Source organism: Zingiber officinale, chromosome 1A, assembly GCF_018446385.1.
Source record: "Zingiber officinale cultivar Zhangliang chromosome 1A, Zo_v1.1, whole genome shotgun sequence".
Taxonomy (NCBI): Eukaryota; Viridiplantae; Streptophyta; class Magnoliopsida; order Zingiberales; family Zingiberaceae; genus Zingiber; species Zingiber officinale.
Genome location: NC_055987.1, coordinates 80,246,332 through 80,267,737, shown reverse-complemented (window position 1 = coordinate 80,267,737; position 21,406 = coordinate 80,246,332). Strand labels below are relative to the sequence as shown.

The 21,406-nt window shown below is 36.4% G+C and overlaps 1 protein-coding gene across 1 annotated transcript in view; it reads left to right on the top strand.

Moving 5' to 3' along the window:
• Positions 1 to 21,406, top strand: part of LOC121999279 (protein SEMI-ROLLED LEAF 2-like) — a gene marked incomplete at its 5' end in the record, with an annotated part of 61,493 nt that overhangs the window by 475 nt on the left and 39,612 nt on the right. The window contains 5 exons of the mRNA XM_042553983.1: positions 16 to 186; positions 3,971 to 4,369; positions 4,594 to 4,749; positions 19,425 to 19,500; positions 19,603 to 19,727. Coding sequence (XP_042409917.1) covers positions 16 to 186; positions 3,971 to 4,369; positions 4,594 to 4,749; positions 19,425 to 19,500; positions 19,603 to 19,727 — 927 coding nt within the window. The remainder of the gene's footprint in view (positions 1 to 15; positions 187 to 3,970; positions 4,370 to 4,593; positions 4,750 to 19,424; positions 19,501 to 19,602; positions 19,728 to 21,406) is intronic.

Below are 21,406 nucleotides of genomic sequence, written 5' to 3'. Positions count from 1 at the left end.
TTATTCATTTGACAGATTGGAAACATATGTGTGATCTTTGACATGATGTCAATAACATTGGAGAAGCTCTTGTCAATGACACCGGACAAACTTTTGGCGACCACAATTGTTTCCAGGGCAACCATTAGATCTTTGTTAGTTGTTGCTCATATTATCTCTCTGGCATCTACTAATACTCAATCACAGGTTTGACTGTTCTTTCTAGTATTTTATCGGTTTCTATAAAACAAATTATATTTTTAAAGTGTTTAAGTTTTTTTGTTTCCTTGGTGTATATTTGGTGGAGTCAAATCTACAAAGAAAACAAATTGATTGTACGTTAGCATGACTTGATAATGTTGAATAGTTATTTTTCAAAGTCAGGCAGTGCTTATAATATAATGTTTTTGAAATATAGAACCAACATGCGGAAGATGACTTCTAATTTCAAAGAAGATTTTTTTTCTAATACTAGAGATAAAAAGGGCAGCTCGATGCACGAAGCTCCCGCCATGTGGAGTCCCGGGGAAGGATCTATTGTACGTAGCCTTATCCTGCTTTTTGCAAGAGGCTGTTTTTAGGATTCGAACCCATGATCTTTTGGTCACATGATAACAACTTTACCGTTGCGCCAAGGCTCCCCTTCTTTTCTAAGATTAGAGATGCCTTTTGTAAATTTTTTTGAATCAAATGTAGAGTAGTTGATTTCAGTCTTTGTTTGACACATGGTTGGCAGAATCAGCCAATTTTGATTTGGATCGTTTGAGTTGGATCAAGATCAATCAAAGTTGATGAGATTTCATTTGAGAAATCATACCACCATTTAGGATTGGCTAAAGTTGATGTGATTTTTTTTTTCTTTTGAGAAATCATACCACCTCTATATTCCACCTTGGTATCTTCTAGAACTGAGGATAGGGTGAGCATCGACATGTGGGCCTAGATATAGAGGAGTTGCTTGGGTGTCAATATCATAGGTACATAGAGAGGTTTGAAGATAAATAGACTAGTATTGGCCACTAAGAAGAAGATGGGAAGTGCTCTATTCGTATTATATTATTATTCTCGTCTTCATCGGGTGCGTTCTCAAGGAGGAAGTCAAACTATAAAGGCCGCAATATCTTTGTTGTTGTTGCGTTGCAACTTGCAAGTGCGAGATTTAGAGTAGAAGTTGAGATCATGGGGTAAGTTAGATTTTTAATTGTTAATTAATCATTTTTAATAATAAAAAGTTAGAATTAATTTGAATAATTAGATTAATTTAAATAATCAAATCAAATTATATTAATTAAAATTACATTTAGTCTGTCTATTTATAATTAATAAGTTAATATATTACAATTAATTTAATTTAAATCGAAAATTTGGATTTTGAATCCAACTTCAATAACTAATATTGGTTAAATCATTTCAAATTTATTTATTAAATTAATTTAATTTAATTAGATTAACAATAATTAATTAAATTAAGTAGGAGTTGATTTAGTTAACTAAATTTAAGTAAATTAATTAAAACTAAAAAGTACTAATTAGAATTAAAATTGATAATTTAAATTTTAGCTAACTTAAAACAAAGTATAACTTTTGTGATTTAAGTATTCATATTTCATCATGTTTATATACATTATTTTAAAATGTTTATATACATTATTTTAAAGTTTTTATATACCTTTTGTTTGTGTTGTTAGCAAATATTCTTATTTTCATATTTTATTTTGATGAATCTTTTTATTGATTTTGTCTCACTAACTTAGTAATTACCACTTTGTGACATACCCATACTACTTTGCATTTTCCTCTCAATGCATTGAACACTAAATTAGCTTTTCCATAGTGGTGGTTGATAATACGGTCATAGTCTTTCAGAAACTCCATCAATCTTTTCACCTTAAGGCTTAATTTTTTTTCCGTGAAGAGATACTTTAGGCTCTTACGGTCAATAAATATCTTAAATGTAAACTTCATAGAGATAGTGCCTCCATATCTTAAGGTAATGACTACTAATTCCAAATCATGAATACAATAATTCTTTTCATGGTTCTTTAACTAATGAGAGGCATAGGCTACTACTCGATCATGTTGCATTAATACTGCACATAATCCTTCGATGGATGCATCGAATGAATTCATCCTCTCTAGAAGCAATGACTACACTAGAGTACTCACCAATCTTTGCTTCAGCTCCTAGAAGATTGATTCACAACCTTCTGTCCACATAAATCTGACCCCTTTTCTAGTCAATTGAGTCAAAGGTTCAATAAATCTGTCTGATAGTAACCAACTAATCCAAGGAAACTATATCCAAGGAAACTATGAAAATCCTGTACTAACTTTGGTTATTCTCATTTGACAACCGCTTCAATCTTTTAGAGGTCTATTGCAATCTCTTTGTTAGAGATTATGTGACTTTAGAGGTGCTATTCATGCTCCTCTAATTGAGAATATACCAAAATATCATCAATAAATATAATCACAAAACTGTCTAAATACTCCATGAATACCTTTGACCAGATCTACAGGCTATAGGAGCATTGGTAAATTCAAATGATATTACTCAAAATTCATAATGTTCATACCGAGTACGAAAGATGGTTTTCTAAATATTTGTATCTCTAATCCGCAATTGATGATTGCCTGTTCTCAGATCAATCTTTGTATACACATTAGTACCTCTAAGTTGTTTAAACAAATCATTTATCCTAGGTAAAGGATACTTATTCTTGATGGTTGCAGCATTTAATTGCCTATAGTCAACGTAGAACCTCAAGGATCCATCCTTTTTGTTAACAAAAAGAATTTGAGCATCTTAAGGAGAAACACTGGATGGATTAAACCCCTATCTAGTTTCTCCAACTCTCTTTATGCAATCTGATATGGGACTTTTGATTCTGAACTTGTGCTAGGAAATAATTTGATGGTAAATTATACCTGCCATTATGGTGGCAAATTAGGAAGTTTATTCGGAGACACATCAGGATATCATGGACTATGTGGATATTAGAAAGTTGTACAGAGCTATCCACATTGGAACTGACTAAAGATAAGAAATATCCTCGCACCCTGGAGCCAATAACTGTCGAGCTTGGAGAGCTGAGATAATTGATATCCCATGATCGCTAATCCTAATAAATTAACATGATGGCTGGTTTGAGGATCCAATAGTCATCACCTTGGCTCGACAATGGTGGCATGATGTTCTGACAACCAATCCATTACCAGAATAGCATCTAATTGGCGTCAACACTACTAATCCATAAGATTGGGGGGGTCGGAAACCTCCTAATCTTGTATAGGAAATCAGATTAGGATTTGAATAATATCTCCAAAACGGAGATAGGTACATCACCCATGCCCTGACCATACTTTCGGAGTAGTAGATAGTAGACACTCATGTGTATGGCCATGACATGACCATGGCTACAACCACGATCATCGCTACAGACTTGGCCACAAGTAGTTCCACCTCGATGTTTCACTTGACAAAATCAAATAAATTTTAATAATCAATCATATTGAAAAATACTTGAACAACAAATAAAGGACTTCTAAATCCTATAGCTCAATGATACAACTCAACTTGTGTATAATTTTTTTTTGTTTGAAAATAACAAAAGCATAATACAAAGATGAAAATCTAGGAATAAGCAATTCACAAACAGAAATCGCAAATCAAATTGTTCTGATACCACTAAAACTTTCACACTCTGGAGGTGTGATTCCTGCTCACTGGGAGGTGCTCCACTTGGTGAGAGTGTAATAAAATAGGACTAAAAGTTATATGAACAGGACAACCAATAATTCAACTAATTTTATATATTTATTTAAGCATCTTTTACTACAAAGGCAACAAAATCATATAAACAGAAGATTGAATAGGTTAAGCTTAAGCCATGCTCAATTTCTTGTGTCACATTTATACTGTGCTCTTTATTTTTATATATTCCAAGCTTATAATTCTGCATCTTTCTTCTATTTTCTTAAATATCTGAAGGTGTTTCCTGATTCACTATTGGCACAACTGTTGAAGACTATGATGCATCCAGATCTTGAAACTCGTGTTGGAGCCCATCAGATATTTTCTGTACTTCTTGGACAAAATCTTAATCATCCAAGGCGTGAATCTGAGTATCTCTTTGAAACAAAGAAGTGGCAATCCAGAACATCCTCAGTTTTTGAATCTGCAACTGCTTTACTAGAGAAACTCAGAAAAGAGAAAGAATGCTTAAATGGAGATAAGAAGGTACCTAATGTCAATGATGGGACGAAGATGATAAATTTGGGTGATGAAGAATGGAAGAATAGTTGGATTCAGAAAAATTTACCATATTTTAGTACACTTAGTCGATCTATTATTGACAGAATTGTTACATCTCCAAGTTCCTTGGACCATGTAAGTATTTTTCACTTTATGAATTAGATACATCAATTGATTAACTACTTGAAGTAAGCTTAAAAGACATGCAAAATTTAATTAATTTTTGTTATATTTATAATACAGGAAAACCTCTAGATGATCATTATTTAATTATTGTTTTTTTTCCTATTTGTGCCAACACAAAAGTTTTAAAGTTCTGTGATGCATCTGATTGAATATATCTTTGTCCTATGATTTAGGATATTGGCATTATGGGTCTAACTGAAGATCAAACTACTCAATTACTTTCAGCTTTCTGGATACAGGCTAACTGGGTTAATAATAAGCCTATAGATTTTCAGGCTATCGCTCATTCTTTTGGCTTGACTCTTCTTTCTTCACATCTCAAGGTGCGGGTATGTTTTAATTATTGTGTGCCATTTATACATTGCCAAATCCCTTAAAAGACTAAATTGGTTCTTTCATTCAGGTAATTTTCTGAAAACCTCTCAATTTTAACTTTCGAATGGCTGTTACAATCAATGGGATTTCTCATAAAGAACTACATTTATCATGTTTTTGATGAGAGTTCAAATGATATCCAGAATATCAATTTTTGTAGATCAGGGTACATGTTTTCTTTAGAAATTTTAACAAATAATTTCTTTAAAAAAAATAAAGAAAGACTGAGTAGCCTACCTTATATATTAGAAAGATACAAGCTAATTTTACAGTTGACTATGTGAAAATATGAGGAAGGAGAGCGGATCTCACCAAAACTTGAATTTCTGTCTGGGCCAAACTTTGAACTCATTCTTCTCCGTGGGCTAATCTTCCCTAATGTGGTGTTTAGGGATGTAGAGATCTGTGATGTGCACAAATTGAAACAACATGAAACATTTCATTCTGCACCTGAGAAAGAGGTGGGTAGATGCTTATCATTGGTCATATGTAAGGATGTAGAGGTCTGTGGTATGCAGTTTGCCTGTGATTATTATCACCTCACTTTTAAGGGAGCACGAGAAGACAATATTTGTTTGTACTAGACAACTTCCATACTTTCATTTATTTTATGACATACACACCATATTGCAAAGAAATTTCTGCTCTATATCCTATAGAAGTGTCTTGTGAATTGTTCGAAAGGACCGACAAGGATGGACCATCGGTGGTTGTTCTGGCAGTTGCTTAAATTCCACACTCTTTCCATTGTCTCAGGCAGTTGAGGACAGACATAATAAGTGCAGGATTTGCAGAAAACTAATTGATCTGAGGAGGTACTCACTTGACTGATGTCTAAATTCAAGTGGGGAGGCTGTTGAACATGCAGAGGCACTGTTCATGTTTCATAAGTGAGGGTGGCCTTGGTAGGCACGAGTCATGTTACTTGTGTCTTTATTGGAAGAAGTGGGAAGCCTTGGTATGCTTGCTGTATGCCCATTTAAGTTTTCAAACTTCAAATGGGCATACCCCATGATTTATTGCCCATCTAGAAAATCGCTTTTCGCGTCGCGGAAACCCCGAAAGCCCCACCACCGGATCCGTGCGAAGAATAAAACTTAGAAAACATTACGAGTACGAGTTTACAAACTTTAGATCTACATTAGAGCATGAGTTTTACCCTTGATGCGTGCCTTTCGCGAATCCCGCTCGTCCAATGGTGCCGGATCTCAAGATTGTCAAAGTAGACAACCCTCTAGAAGTATCCACACGAACACAAGAAGGAGATCACCAAACTAAAGTGTGCTAGCACTTTAGTAGGGTTCGGCAAGATGAGGAGAGGGAGAGAAGAATTGGAGCAAGGAAGAAGATGAGAGTTACACTTGCAAAATGAAACACTTTATGCAATTCATGTGGCCGGCCACATTAAGAGGTGTTGTAACCTCCTTGGAATGCCAAGAGTCACAACTCTTGGTAACTCCCATGAGGTGGCATCCCACTTAAGCAACCATGATGATGTGGAGCATCATCATTGGCCCATTCAATGCCAACTCACCAATGAGGTGGCATAAAGTCAAGTCAAACTTGACTCTTCATCTTCCTCTCAAGTCAAGTCAAACTTGACTTAATCTCTCTCATGGTTGATCTAATCTAACCATTTAATTCAAGCCAATTTAATATAATGAATCTAATTCATTTAATTAAATTGATTCAATGAGTCATAATCTAAATTAGATTCATTGAACACATGAATCAACTTGAGTCCAACTCAATTAACCCAATTAGGATTACTCTTAATCTAATTTGATTCATCAAATGAATCTAATACTCTTGGTTGATCATATGAACCTAATCTCCATCTAATTGTCCTTAGTGTGTGAAACGTTGGCAATGTCCCTAAACTCATTTAGAGCATAAGTAATGAGCGGGATCTAGCAACACATCATTACTACCCAAGTTATAAGAATGTTGAGCCAACATCACCTTGTCACTACTAATTATAACTCCTCATAATATATAACGAGTGTCCTTCTATCCTGTACATCTAGATCGATCAACGCGAGGCATGATGGTCATCCTCCCACCAATCTAAATATCGATCACTAAGTAGACTCACTAAATCAAACGATCTCAATATCTCATATCGACTCATTTGGGCACGGCCACGCACTTCGTGGTCTCACTCTATCAAGAATATCGATGTCGATCCCGTCAAGATGGATAGATCCCATCTACATCACTCATATCCCTCCGCATAATTCGCTACATACCCAGAAATCGCTTTAATTACAGGTGACGTTTGACGAAACCAAAGTATATAACTCCTTACGAGGGATCCACGGTGACTTCAGTCCAAGGACTAGTAGTCATACTAATAACCATATATAACACTCATATAACGATCCACGATACTTTCTCACGGGGTCATTCAAAGATACATTCTCCAACGATACCCGTGTCAACTCGATATCTTTATATCCACGACTGTGAGATCAAGTTATCGAGTCGACCTTCACGCTAGTCTTATCACATTAACATCGTCCCGAACGTTAATACCGACTAGAAACGATTAAGAGTAGTGTTCCTATATCATCTCACTATCGGTTCAACTAACCGATCGATATAGTGAGAACCTTCTACTTAAGGACGCTATTATACTTAGTTTATTCGCACCAATACAAGTAAGTATAATAACCAAAACAAATGCCTTTATTTATATAATAATACGATACAACAAGTCCATAATACAATCATCAAACGATTGGCTCTGGCTCTAACTAACAATCTCCCACTAGAACTGTAGGCTCTAAGCCCCAACGACCTAGTGTGACGCCTCCGCCAAAGCCTTAATCAAAGGATCCGGACGTTAGTTTCGGTACTCTGCAAATCTTCACATCTCTCGATAATCTCGAACGAGACAAGCCGTAGTACGCTTGGTCCGTTGCGAGGTTCCTTCGCCGCTTATAGCTCCATCATTGTCACAATATACCAATAGGGTCCGATATCGGGAACCACCCAAGTTCAACGACGAACTCATGGATCCAAATCGCTCTCACGCTCTAACGCAAAGAATGTAATCACCATCGGTCCCGCTCAACTCTTCCACCACAAGACCACCATTTACGCAAAATACGAACCACGCCATGACATCCTTTCGAGTTCGGCAAATCAAGGAGTCACTTATGTCGATCAACGATTAAGGATCGATCATAGTCTGATCCGACTCTCTAATCGGACTAGGAAATCACCTAAGTCACCGCCTGTCCAGTCAATCGGACTTGTAGCCTCCTTCGACTATACTTGAGGGGGAGGCTTGTAATATGACGATAAAGACAAGCCCATCTGGCACGGCTTAATTGCCACGGTGAACGTCAAAGTCAAGGTAGTCAACAATCAAGCATAAGCAAGGCTTAGTCCATATAACCTGAGCAGGAAGTGGCTACATCAGCCGATCTAGAAACCACTGTCAGGTCGATCGTCTCGAAGATCCAGTGTTTGATCATCCCAGTCGGCAATAGAGTACGATCCGAATGTAGGGGTGTCAAAAGAACCCGACTGACGACCCAACCCGAGTCGACCAAAAATCAGGTTCGGGTTGGGCATTTTCGGGTTCGGGTTGGAGAGTAAAAAATTTCGGGCTGGGTCGGGTTGACTTAAATATAGGGTTTTGTGAGTTTTTTTGGGGTTAAATCAAATTTTATTTTAAAAATTTAGATGTTTTTATGTATATTTGTATGATAATGATGAAGTATTGAGATAAAAGTGAAGAATTATAGGAAAAATAGCCTAAAAAAGTCGTTTTGAATCGGATTTTCAGGTTATATGGGTCGGGTTCGGGTTGGCCGGGTTCGGGTTTAGGTGATTTGGGTTGTTAAAAAAAAAAAAAAAAAACTCAACCCGACCCGACCCACCCGAATTGACACCCCTAGGCTTAAACATCGCTACTGGAGAAAATGTTTCATCATAGTCAATACCATGAATCTGCTTGAAACCTTTAGCTACCAAGCGACTTTTATAGATAAGTCCATCCATGTCAGTCTTTCTCTTAAAGACTCACTTACACCCTATGGGTTTTACCCCTTCAGGTGGATCAACCAAAGTCCATACTTGGTTGGTGTACATGGATTTCATTTCGGATCTCATGGCCTCTAGCAATTTCTGGATCGTCTCATCACGCCTCGATAGTGGTAGGCTCATCCTCACAACGTCATCACGGTCGACAAGAGAAATGAGTATCTCTCAGGCTGACGACGCACCCTATCAGACGTCTAGTTGAACTGGTTGTTGTTCCTCAACTCTTTCTGGAACAACATCATCCACAACACTTCGTGGTTCCAGTTCAACTTCTATCGAGGCTTCAGTGCCGCATCTCGAACTTCTTCAAGATCGAACGATTCCCATTAGTCTTTCTAAACAAAGTCCCTTTAGAAATACCCCGCCTTTACCACAACTACCAAACGTAAAGTAATATCCCTTAGTTTCCTTGGAATATCCAATAAAGTAACACTTTGGTCCTAATTGTCTAAGACTTAACTTCGAACGTAAGCCTCACAACCCCAAACTCTCACGAAAGACACTTGGCATCTCTCCCACCATATCCTATACGGTGTCTTTATCACGACTGGATGGAACTCGAGTATAAAAGCGTGTCAAAGCATAGCCCAAAGGAACGCCTAAGATCCGCGTGACTCATCATGATCGCACTATATCTAGTAGGTACGATTCCTCCTTTCGGATACACCATTCCACTATAGTGTTCCAGGAGGAGTGAGTCGATAGAATCCCACACTCGCCTAGATAGTCACGAAACTCACGGCTAAGGTAATCACCACCGATCCGATCAAGTATCTTAATACTCGCTGTCGGTTCAGAATTCATTCTCGAATTCTTCAACTTTCAAAGGATTCGACTTACGTGTCATCAAGTACACAACCATATCTACCAAGTCATCAAGAAATGTGATAAGTACCTATAACCGCCTAGCAATGACATCGAAAGGGTCACATACATCACTACGATAAGACCCAACAAGTCACCACTCTCTCACCGCCCACTAAAGGGAGTCTCGTCATCTTGCTCAAGAGTACGACTCACGCCTCATAAGATTCAAAATCAAACGAGTCCAAAGAAACCATCCTTATGGAGTCGATGTTGTCATTTATACGATCTAAGCGATGCTGAGATAGGTTCGTTCGTGTCATTCGACTCAACCTCTTGGTATTTATGTTGTAATAGGGCTTTCAAGGTCTAGAATGTAGAGTCCGTTGAGATGCACTACAATATAACATATCTTTTAAATAAACAGAACAACATTCGTCCTTAATTATAAAGAGAAACCTTTCGTCCAAACAAGAAACCGAAATTATATTCTTAGTTAACGCAGCACATAACAACAATCATCTAATACAAGCCTGAGGGCGTAGATAGAAAATAAGTCCCTACAAAGAATAAGAGCAACCCGCTCCATCATCGTGAGAGTCCATCTCGCCTTCGCCAATGCCTCGCTATTTTTACCCACATTAGTACAAATGAGAAGCACATCCCAGATCTAATACTCATGATGAAGAAATAGATAGATCGACTTATAACATATATACCAAGTGGAAGTCTCACTGCTTCTTCATCTTCCGTACACCTCAGCTCTTCCAAGGTTCGGTCCGACCGTAGTGCATCCGCGACCTCTCCTTTAGGCTTCAGTGCCTTGCATTTTCCCTTGGCTTGCCCCTCGTGTTTCGAACCATCGTAACAGTGCGGGCTTAGCCTTCTTAAGGTTCAAGCCTAACACGCTAAGAAGCTCGGCAAGGTTTGTCAATTTCGCTCATATCAGAGTTAATCTAACCGACTATAGCTATCCGACAAGGATTGCAAGATTAGGTCGCCGCCTCGCCAAGCAGAATCCCAACCTCTCAGAGGTTTTCTATGCACTCAATCATTTCGAGTACATACGGACCTACGGAGCCCCATCTCGACATCTTGACCGAATAAGGCCTCGAGATCTCAAATCTCTCACGCCTGCTTGTCTCGATACAATTGACTAAGATGTTCAACTATATCGTAAGCGCCCATTAACTCGTGTTACTTCAGCTCGAGTTCATGGTCGCGAGCATTAGACAGGACACATCTAATGCGTCATCTTGATGCTTCTTATAAGCATCTTCACACCGCGGGCATCGGGAGGAGCCTGAATGAGTTGCTCCAACGCATGCCACGCCCTAGGTGAGAACTATTCTCATGTTCCTGTACCAGTTCAGGAAATTTGCTCCGTTGAGCTTTTCCTTCTCAAGGACTGAACGCAGAGAGAAGGTGTTCGTATTCGACGTCATGGTTATCTACAACAGAAAAATACAGAAAATAAATATCATATTCTTTTAAATAATTTAATTAGGTCTTTAACTAAATGATGCTCCCATTGAATTCTATAATTCATGTGGAACAAGATCCACATCATACTAACCTTTGAGTTAGCTTTGACTAATACGCCCAAGATTTAGTATGATCGGTAGGTAACGATTTACCAATTACATCTCTATGCAACTCTTGTTTATAGGATCATTATCCGCAGTTATATTAAAACTTGAGTTAGCTTTGGCTAATACGCCCAAGAATTAATATAAATGTGATTTATGTCCTATCTTTCCAACCATTGGAAGAATGCCTATAGTTGTATTCGATCCAACCGAGTTAACTAGGAATACTCAATCTAATTGAGTTTGTATTCGCCCATGCGTTGATAAGCGGGACCAAGATTGTCCCTCCGTACCCTACCAAGATAATATGTGTTGCTCTGCTTTGGTAGATTCAACAACACATGTGATCGAGATAGTGATAGGTATCACGGCACGGTAGGCATTAGAGTTGACGTGATTTAGATCTAATCTTAACGATGATGCATATCATATACTTAATTTAGATCTAATCTAATCGTGGGGTGCATCATGTGCACGACTTAGATCTAATCTAATCGTTAGGCACTAATTAATTACTTAATCATGCATCACATATACACAAGCAATTAATTAAATTAATTTGTGATTAGTCATGACCCTACTACGATCTTCTCAAGCTAATGAGAAGATCGGATGGTCAACATAGGGTCAACAACTTCTCAAGCTCCTCCCTTTGACCACCTTGTATTGCTCGCGCCCTCCTCGTAACTCCGTCTCGAGTAGACCTTCCACTGCTTCAATTTTGTACATTACAATTTTGAAACTCGAGTTACATTCGAGTCTAAACTAATTTACAACAAGAATAAATAATAGAGAAAGGCACGACGCGCAGGTTGCGAATTAAATGTACAACACGCACAACACAAATGACGGCGCGCAGGCCGTAATATGAATTACAACACAAATCCAATCAGATTGGGTCTTTTGGGCAATGACTATCACAAATTATACATAATTCTAAATTATGTAATTTCCATAATTTTCTGTAATTTTAATACTAATTTTTACAATTTTTACGAGTGAAATTTCCCGGTGGTCCCGTTTAGCGATTTTCGGGCGCAATCGCGGAACGAATCCACTTGCGGGGCCAGGGGCAGCGCCTCTACCCGCGATCTAACCATCGCGAGTGTCCCTAAGCGATCCTACAGCGCCTTAGTCTGCTGTCCCAAAAAGTTTTTGGGCGAAACCTTGCCGTTTCGGAAAAATCTTCTCGGTAGTCGAAGCCTACAAGTGTATAAACACTTGTGTTTCGCTTCTACGAGAAAATTACTCATAAAAATCCATAAAAACTTAAATTTACAGAAAATCACAGAAGCTATATTTTTCATAAAAATCAAAATAAACTCGTACAAGTCTTCGCACGTGTCTCTGATACCACTGTTGGATTTTTCGGGCCATGAAAACTGCTTTTTCGCGTCGCGGAAACCCCGAAAGCCCCGCCACCGGATCCGTGCGAAGAATAAAACTTAGAAAACATTACGAGTACGAGTTTACAAACTCTAGATCTACATTAGAGCATGAGTTTTACCCTTGATGCGTGCCTTTCGCGAATCCCGCTCGTCCAATGGTGCAGGATCTCAAGATTGTCAAAGTAGACAACCCTCTAGAAGTATCCACACGAACACAAGAAGGAGATCACCAAACTAAAGTGTGCTAGCACCTTAGTAGAGTTTGGCAAGATGAGGAGAGGGAGAGAAGAATTAGAGCAAGGAAGAAGATGAGAGTTACACTTGTAAAAAGAAGCAAGTCATCGAGTTGACCTACATGCTAGTCTTATTGTATTAATATTGTCCTGAATGTTAATACTCGACTAGGAATGATTAAGAGTAGTGTTCCCTATATCATCTCACTATCGGTTCAACTCACCGATTGATATAGGTGAGAACCTTCTACTCAAGGACGCTATTATACTTAGTTTATTTGGCACCAATACAAGTAAGTATAATAACCAAAACAAATGCCTTTATTTATATAAGAATATGATACAACAAGTCCATAATACAATCATTAAATGATTGGCTCTAGGACTCTAACTAACACATACCCCATGATTTATTGCCCATCTGGAAAGGGCAGCTGCTGCTATTCAATACTTGCAAACAACATTATAGGAATAAGGAAATTACCTCTCTGTTAGCATATTTGAGCAGCTGTTACAATGGGATAATTGGAAGATTCCAAATTTAAGATACGTAGATTTGGCATGTGTTGGGTGTTTTTCTCATGAATCAAGAGACTACCATTTGCTAAAATAATTAGCAGATGACTGGATTTTCTTATTGTTGTCAAGGACAGTGTCAAACTTGGAAGGGAATTATTGTTGATGTCCTGTATATCTGGAATTGTCCCTGTAGTTTTGCATTTGGTAGATGTCAATGAAGGTGGACAGTTTCTGCTGGTGGTGATAGGGATTGATGATGCCATGGGACCCATTAAGTTTGCTCTCAGTTGACCCATTAAATAAAACATTTAAAAATGTGTCGATACTTCATAACTTCCACATGCTAGTCAAAATTCATTGGGAGACATTGCAAGTGAGGAAATGTTAGCTAGATCTTGAACATATGACAGATTATCCGGAATTAGCAATACATTGATTAAAACATAATTATATACTTTGCATTCTGGAATCCATATGTAAAGATATTTGCAAGCTGTAAGCTAAGTCATGGATAACAATACATTGATGAGTCATCCCTAGAAACCATGAGAAGTAGGGATTAAGAGAATAAAAGAAAATTAAACAAAAATGTTCATAGATCGATTAAATTAATGCTTTGGAATGCCAATCATCTATGTTATTTATCCATTAATATGACAAGAACTGATAAAATTAAAAGACATCAGTATGCTTTTTGTTTACTTGAAAAATCTTCTTGTATAGACAATTGTTTTGGTTTGATTTTAAAACAGAAAAAATGGTTAGTAATTATATCTTATGGATGATGTAAGTTGTAGCTCAAATGAGAGTGCAACATTTTTTATAACTATAAATTTACATAAATATCAACACAACCCCCTTCTTTTTATTAGTAGTATATAAATTTATTTGAGACTATTTTTGGGCATATTATTTATGGATGAATTTTACGAAATGATCTATAAATGAATAATTTTTGAACTGGAATGGAGGAGAGAGTGCAAAAATTGAAGGTTTTAAGTTAGTACAGATGAGTTAGATGGAAATCTGGTGTTAGTAATATTCATCGGCAATTAAATGTAGCTTTAATTAATCATAAAATGAGAGAAAATAGGTTATGATGGTGTAGACATTTCAACGGTGACGAGTAAATTACACAGTAGGAAGAGTTGGATCTATTAGAGTTATACGATGGTTTGGGAAGGGATATAGAACTTAGTTAATGTAATTAAAATGATTTAATTGATATGAATAATTTTGCTGAACCAATAATGAGATTCACGTAATCGACCAAAAATAGTTGGACAAATATGACTCGATGATCCTGATAGTGTTGAAAGGCTTTAAGCTAAATAGAACTGAAATTGAATATTTAAACTTGATATCAGCTAATGTTCAAAATATTGAGTCTTGTTGTAATTTTGGACTTATAAGTGAGGAAAATCGGAGCAATTCTGTTAGTCTAATGTGTCACTATTCCATGTATAATGCTAGTGGGAAATTGGAGGAAGTAAATGAAAAAGAAGAGAATACAACTATATACTAAAGTGTGGACTTTTTAATCCTATTTTAAATCATATAGTTTTGACATTGTATTGTATGGACACAAGTTACAAAAAATAACAAACATACATTGTGTAGCATGTTAAAGGGTGTTGAATGGTAGTATGACATGATTAACATGATATAAAATAGATTACTTATGCCAAGCATGCCAATTAATATTGAGCTTCAATAATATAACAAAACCATATGCTTGATCGTGCTGCCCAATACTATATGAGATTTCAAATTATGATTTCAACAATAAAAAAGATGTAAAAAAATAATTTGGCTAATGTGACTGAGATGGTTAGAAATAAGAGTTTATACATATGTTGATTTATTATCCAAAATGAAGGAATATCGATGAAAATATCATTAATAAATTAAAAAATTGTTAAACCAGAGAACATCTTTTGGAAAATTATCTACAAGTTAGTATATCAATATGAAAATACTTAGGTGAATCTGTTAAATTATTAGAAATGATAAAATAAAGAATAATATTATTTAGAGAAATTAAATGCATATGAGAATATATTATTAAATCAAAGAAAATAGAATAAGATGATGCAAATATGTTCGAGACAAATAATAAATTTAGTAGTGAGATAAATCGAGAAATAAAGTTAAAGATGCTTGGAGGCATGCATGAGGAGACTTAAGAAAACTCTGTTAACTTAATTAAAAGTAATTTAAAATTTGTATATTAGTAGTGATATAGGCTTTGATAAAGTCCAGTGATGTATAAGATCCACGCGGTCGACCCAAATAATTATCACTCTTAACTTGTAGTAACATATTTAACCTATAACTGAATAACAACAAAATAAAATATGTGAAGAAAAAGGGAATTATCTTATTAGTAAAACAGTAAATCATGTTGTAGTTGTACTAATTACTCACTTTCAATAAACACCAATACAGTAGCAATTAATTACAACTCAAAGCAGTAACAACACTTTGATAGTCAAGATTAAATAGTTGCTTATTAGTGAGAGGAAGAGAGAGACTGCCTTGGACAATATGTGGCCCCATCCTAAGCATGGGCATGTAATTTGTTACTCATGGAGAAAAAAGAATTTAAAATAAAAATTAAATTTAAGGTTTGTATTATTCAAATATTGCACAATTTTTAAAAATACAAATGAACATGTTAATTAAAGCATACACATTCGGTTTAAAATGGTATCCATGTTTAATGTTGATGATTGTTGAAAATATGGTGTGTAGGACCGTAAAAGTGGGGTGGAATAGCTTGTATTGCTTTTTTACATTTTTCGAAAACTCGTTTCTTTTAAGAGATAGCAGCAGAAATAGAAAAAAACAAATCACAACACATAAAGACGCTTTGTTTTTACTTAGTTCACAGCCTGCGGTTGCTAGTCCAAGACCCGTGGTCTGATGGATAATTTACTAATAGTCTCTTTCTCACAAGGAGAAAGAGATTTGTCTTTTACAAAAGCTGAGGAACGATAACACGTTTATCGTTCCTTTTTAAAATCAAGTATAAAAGATGATAAAAACAAACAATATTATATCGACAAAAGAAAATCCGGAGTAGAGCGCAGTTGTAGGAGTGACGTCTCGGCGTAGCGTTCGTTTTTGGAGCAAGACAAGAGTAGGAGCACTTGGAAGTCGATCTTGAAGCCTTGGCACGAGGCCTTTTGTAGGCCTGCATCAGTCTACTAATCTATATCGATCGACGTGGAAATCGAATCTAGATCCGGTTGATCGGTCTACCAATCCCGTGATCGGTCTATCGATCCAGCCTTGGTCACTCCCGTTCCACCACGCCAGCATGTCGATGAAGCTTCTCTGCCATGCTTGCATCTCGATCCTTATCCTTACCTGATCTCTATACCACATTAGCATGTCAAAGTCTATCTTCTTACCACGTCGGCCAAGTTGTTCTTATCCTATGCCATGTCAGCAATCCGAGACTCAGCCAGTCCATGTCGGATGCCACATCAACACACTGAAGGATGTTGACACATCATCTTCAATCTACTGATTCAGCTGATCGGTCTACCAATCTAGCCGATCGTATATCGATCCCTATAAAACCGAGTTAGCAATTAGCATTGTAAACAATAATATGAAATTTAAAGCATGATTGAGTTTGACATTCTTGACTGTTCGATCTCGACTTTGGAATTTGAGTGAATCTCTTAGTCGGATCGATGTGATGCCCTCTTAAAGAGGACTTGTCCTTATCCGTTCTTCCTTTCGGAGGAACTACTCCACTCTAGGAGCTTATCTTAACTTACCGTTGGCAAAACACTTGACCCTCCAAACCCATTTGGACCTTTTCTACTCAACATCTGATCACTTGACCCTTAGGACTTCCTTGCCTAGTTACTCGCCCAGTTGACCTACTAGGACTTTCACTTATCTAACATCCAGTCAACTTGACTAAGTAGGACTTTCGTGTTTGAGCTACCTGCACACTTGATCTATCTCATCACATTACAATTAAGCTTAACTTTAAACCCTTTGTCAATATCAAAATTTAGGTTCGATTATCTAATACCCATTGCACCAACATGGTGTAGATATTGTGGATGGCCATAATCCAATGTTCTAAAAATCGGCCTAGGCGGCCGCCTAGGCCCCGCCTAGGCGCTAGGCACTAGCTAGCCGCACCGAAAACATGCTAGTCGGCCAGCTTAGTCGGCTTTGGCGCCTAGGAGGGATTAGGCGGCCCTAGGCGTCGACTAATCGGTCAAATCGTCTAGGTGTCGCAGAAATAGTGCAGGGTTTTCATGATTTTTTTTATTAGTTTGGGCTTTCAAATTTAAAGCCCAATTTTTTTAAAAAAAAATTGAAATGTAACCTTGAGTTTGTGTCCGATGATAATATTAAGTTTGTGTCCGATGAAGAACAAGTTGTTGAAAATTATAGAGGAGAAAAAATGGAATAAATTTGTAATATTTTATTTGTTGTGTAATTTTAAACTCATTTTAAATTTGATTTATTGTGTTGAAGTTATAGAATGTGATTTATTATGTAATTTATGTTGATACCGTGAAATCCGCCTAGTTGCACCTAGTCCCCGCCTAGGCAGCCTAGGCACTAGGCGCTGATCTAGCGCCCGACTAGCGCCTAGCGAATTTTAGAACCTTGCCATAATCTATGGATTTTGATGTTAAAACAATAGGTAGTTTAAACTCTTGCAATAACCTCACATCTAGTAGAGGACTAGTAGTTGCAAATGTGATCTTCTTGTTTCTCTTTATTGTGCCCTTCTATCCTTATACATAAGGAGTCTGCCTGTTGTATTCAATCCATCCAAAACAAAAAATCAAGCATTCAAGCAATTTCTCTATTTTCTTCTCAAGTTTCTCGTCTCCCTTAGTGAGTTTCAAGATGTGAATGGGTTCGTCAGTCCATCAAATTTAGAGTGCTACAATCTCCTCCTAAAGAGAGAGCAACTCACCTACTTTTTTACTGAACAACACACCTAGGTTTCAAAATTACCTAAATCATGGACTCAAATTTACAAATTACTAAATCACACTGGATTCTCAAAATGCCCCTCTTCCGTCAGTATTGTTTTCTTTGTCTGAGCCACTGAACCATCATCTCTGCGCCACTGAACCATCATCTCTGCTGCTGCGCTGGAAAATTTTATCTAAGATGCAACAGTTGCCACCCTAGACTCGTGTTCTGGTGCTATAATTACCACAAAATACCTTTCTGCAATCCTATAGCATTTGTGACCAATAAAGCTCATAATATTGATTAAGCTCATAATATTAATTGATTGTTTTAGCCGCTGTACAGCGCAGAAGTTGAGATAGTTTCACCTTATAAATTCCTCTGCCATTCACGTATAGAATTTCTTGGTTTTCCAGGAATACAATTTTATGGTTTCCTATTAAACAAAAGTTAATTCAAATGAAGACATAAATACAGTTGATTCCAGTTATTTGGATCTGTCTGTAGACTTGGTCACTCTTGCTTATTTTGGAAAGTTATCCATGGGCTCATTAAATTTGCCATAAGTGGTGATGTCATTGTCAAGGCTTTAGAAGTGATTCATTATAGCCTTGTGGTGCACTGGGAGGCCAAACTTTAATATTTTTAGTTTCGCTTCAGCTATTCTTGCATTGTTGGATAATGGGTGAAGTGAACTCAGCCTTGGAAGGGTAGGGAATTTTATGCATCACTGATTGAAATTTCTGAGAATATAATGAACCTTGTTGATCTTTCCATTGGATTTCAGCAAGTCTAGTGCATCTTGGTGATAACAACATTCAACTCCTCGTGTTGATTTTCTATATGGAAAATTTCTAAACAAATGCTTTATTTTCTTAGAAAGTGAATTTGGAAATTGAAATAAAAATTAAAAATATTTGTTATCAAATTTTATACTTTGAGAGAAGATGCTTGTTCTTTCACAATTAACAAAAAGATACTTATGTAAATGAAAATCAAATATGGAAAACAAGAAATAGTGGTCTGTTCACATAACCCAACAATTAAACACACTAGTCTCATCGATATTTCGGTCTTGCAGAATTCCAGTGCTAGCAGTGTTATTCATTCCTTCCACATGCTATTATCTCTTACAAAGGTTTCTCTTGATCCAAATGGTAAGTATCAGGTACTAACGAATTAGCAATTATGTCGCCTATGCCTTTATTTTTTTTCAGCTATCTTTAGAAATTTTTTTTGAAGAGACACAAATTGGACAGGATTGCTTTCACCTTCATGTCAGAGGTCTCTATTCACGTTGGCTACAGGGCTTTTAGCATTTTCAGGAAAAATATTTCACATTTATGGATTAAATGATTTGCTAAAAACTTTTCTGCAGTCTGAGGTAACACGTTCTTGAGTTCTGATCTCTTCTTTTTGGGGTTTATTACTTTTACATTTCAGCAAGTGTCATTGTTATTGAAGAATCAACTTGTGTATGAGATATTTGCAAACAACGATCAGACTCATTATATTGCTTATGCCAGTCTGAGCTTTTCTTAGTTATTCAAGAAGACATTATATATCACCTGCCTAGCACAACTGAAAACTACTTTCCAACCATCTCATTTGGACATATGCTATAACAACACCGATCTTGAATTAAGACACATCTAACATTGAATTGTTGTTCACCTATTTTTGGGAGGGAAATAATATCATTTACCTATTGTGTCAGGTTGCCGGCCAACATTAAAATTATGACAAATATTCAATGAATGGATTCATTAAACTATTATGCTAATGCTAAGATTGTTTCCAGAAGGAATGCGTTGCGGGTCGTGTCTCGACAAGAACCGCTACATCTTCAAACTCAGGTGTAGTGTTAAATATGCAAGAGTTCACGTTGCACGGTTTGACTGTAACATATTGGCAAGGACCGCTACATCTCAATAAGAACTTGAGTGTAGTGTTAAATATGCAAGAGTTCTCACACCATAGGTTGGATAAAAACAAATATGATAAGAAAACTAATAATCTAAGATTTGGAACATGGAGCATAAGAAGATATAATTATGATTCACAAGAAAGAGTAAAGAAAGAAATGGAGTGAGTATTATTGTAGATAGTTTGTTAAAAGATGAAGTTGTAGAAGTAGTTAAAAAGGAGATATAATTATAGCCCTTAAGATAATAGTGACGAAAAAACTATGAACATAATTAGCGTATATGTACCGTAAGTAAAATTAGATAAAGCTACTAAATCAAGGTTTTGGGACGACTTAGATAAAATATTACAAAATATTTCACCAAATGAAATGATTTTAATAGGAGGTGATCTAAATTGACATGTTGGAGTGAAAAATGAGGAATATGAGAGTGTACATGGGGGTTATGAGTTTGGAACAAGAATGAGGAAGGGAAAACAATATTAGATTTTGCGATAGAATATGACCTTATATTTAGCTAATACGTTTTTTAAGAAAAGAGAAGAACACTTAGTCACATTTCAAAAGTGGGAATAATAAATCGTAAATTGACTTTCTTATGATTAGGAAGAAGGATAGAAAAATTTATAAAAATTGCAAGGTCATCCTTGGAGAAAGCTTAACTACCCAATATAAGTTAGTAGTCTTGGATATAGTCCTCAAACATAGTATCAATAGAAAGAAAATATATACGATTCCTAGAATTGAGTGTGAAAGTTAAAGGATGTTAAGCAAAATATATTTAAGAAGAAGGTAGGAGTACAAACATTAGGTGAAATATATGGTGATTCTAATGTGACATGCGATAAGATGGTATTAAAGTTGAAAATAGTAGTTCAAAGTGTACTCGGTTAGTCAAAAGGACATACATCGCTAAGTAAGGAATCATGGTGGTGGATGAGAAAGGACAAGAGAAAGTGAAGGAAAAATGAACAACTTATACAGAATTATATATTTGTAAGAATGAGGAAAATTTAAAAAAATATACAATAACCAAGAAAGCGGCTAAGAAAGTAGTGAATGAAGCAAAGAATAAAACTTTTGAACGATTATATCAAAATTAAATACAAAAGAAGGAGAAAGAGATATTTATAGAA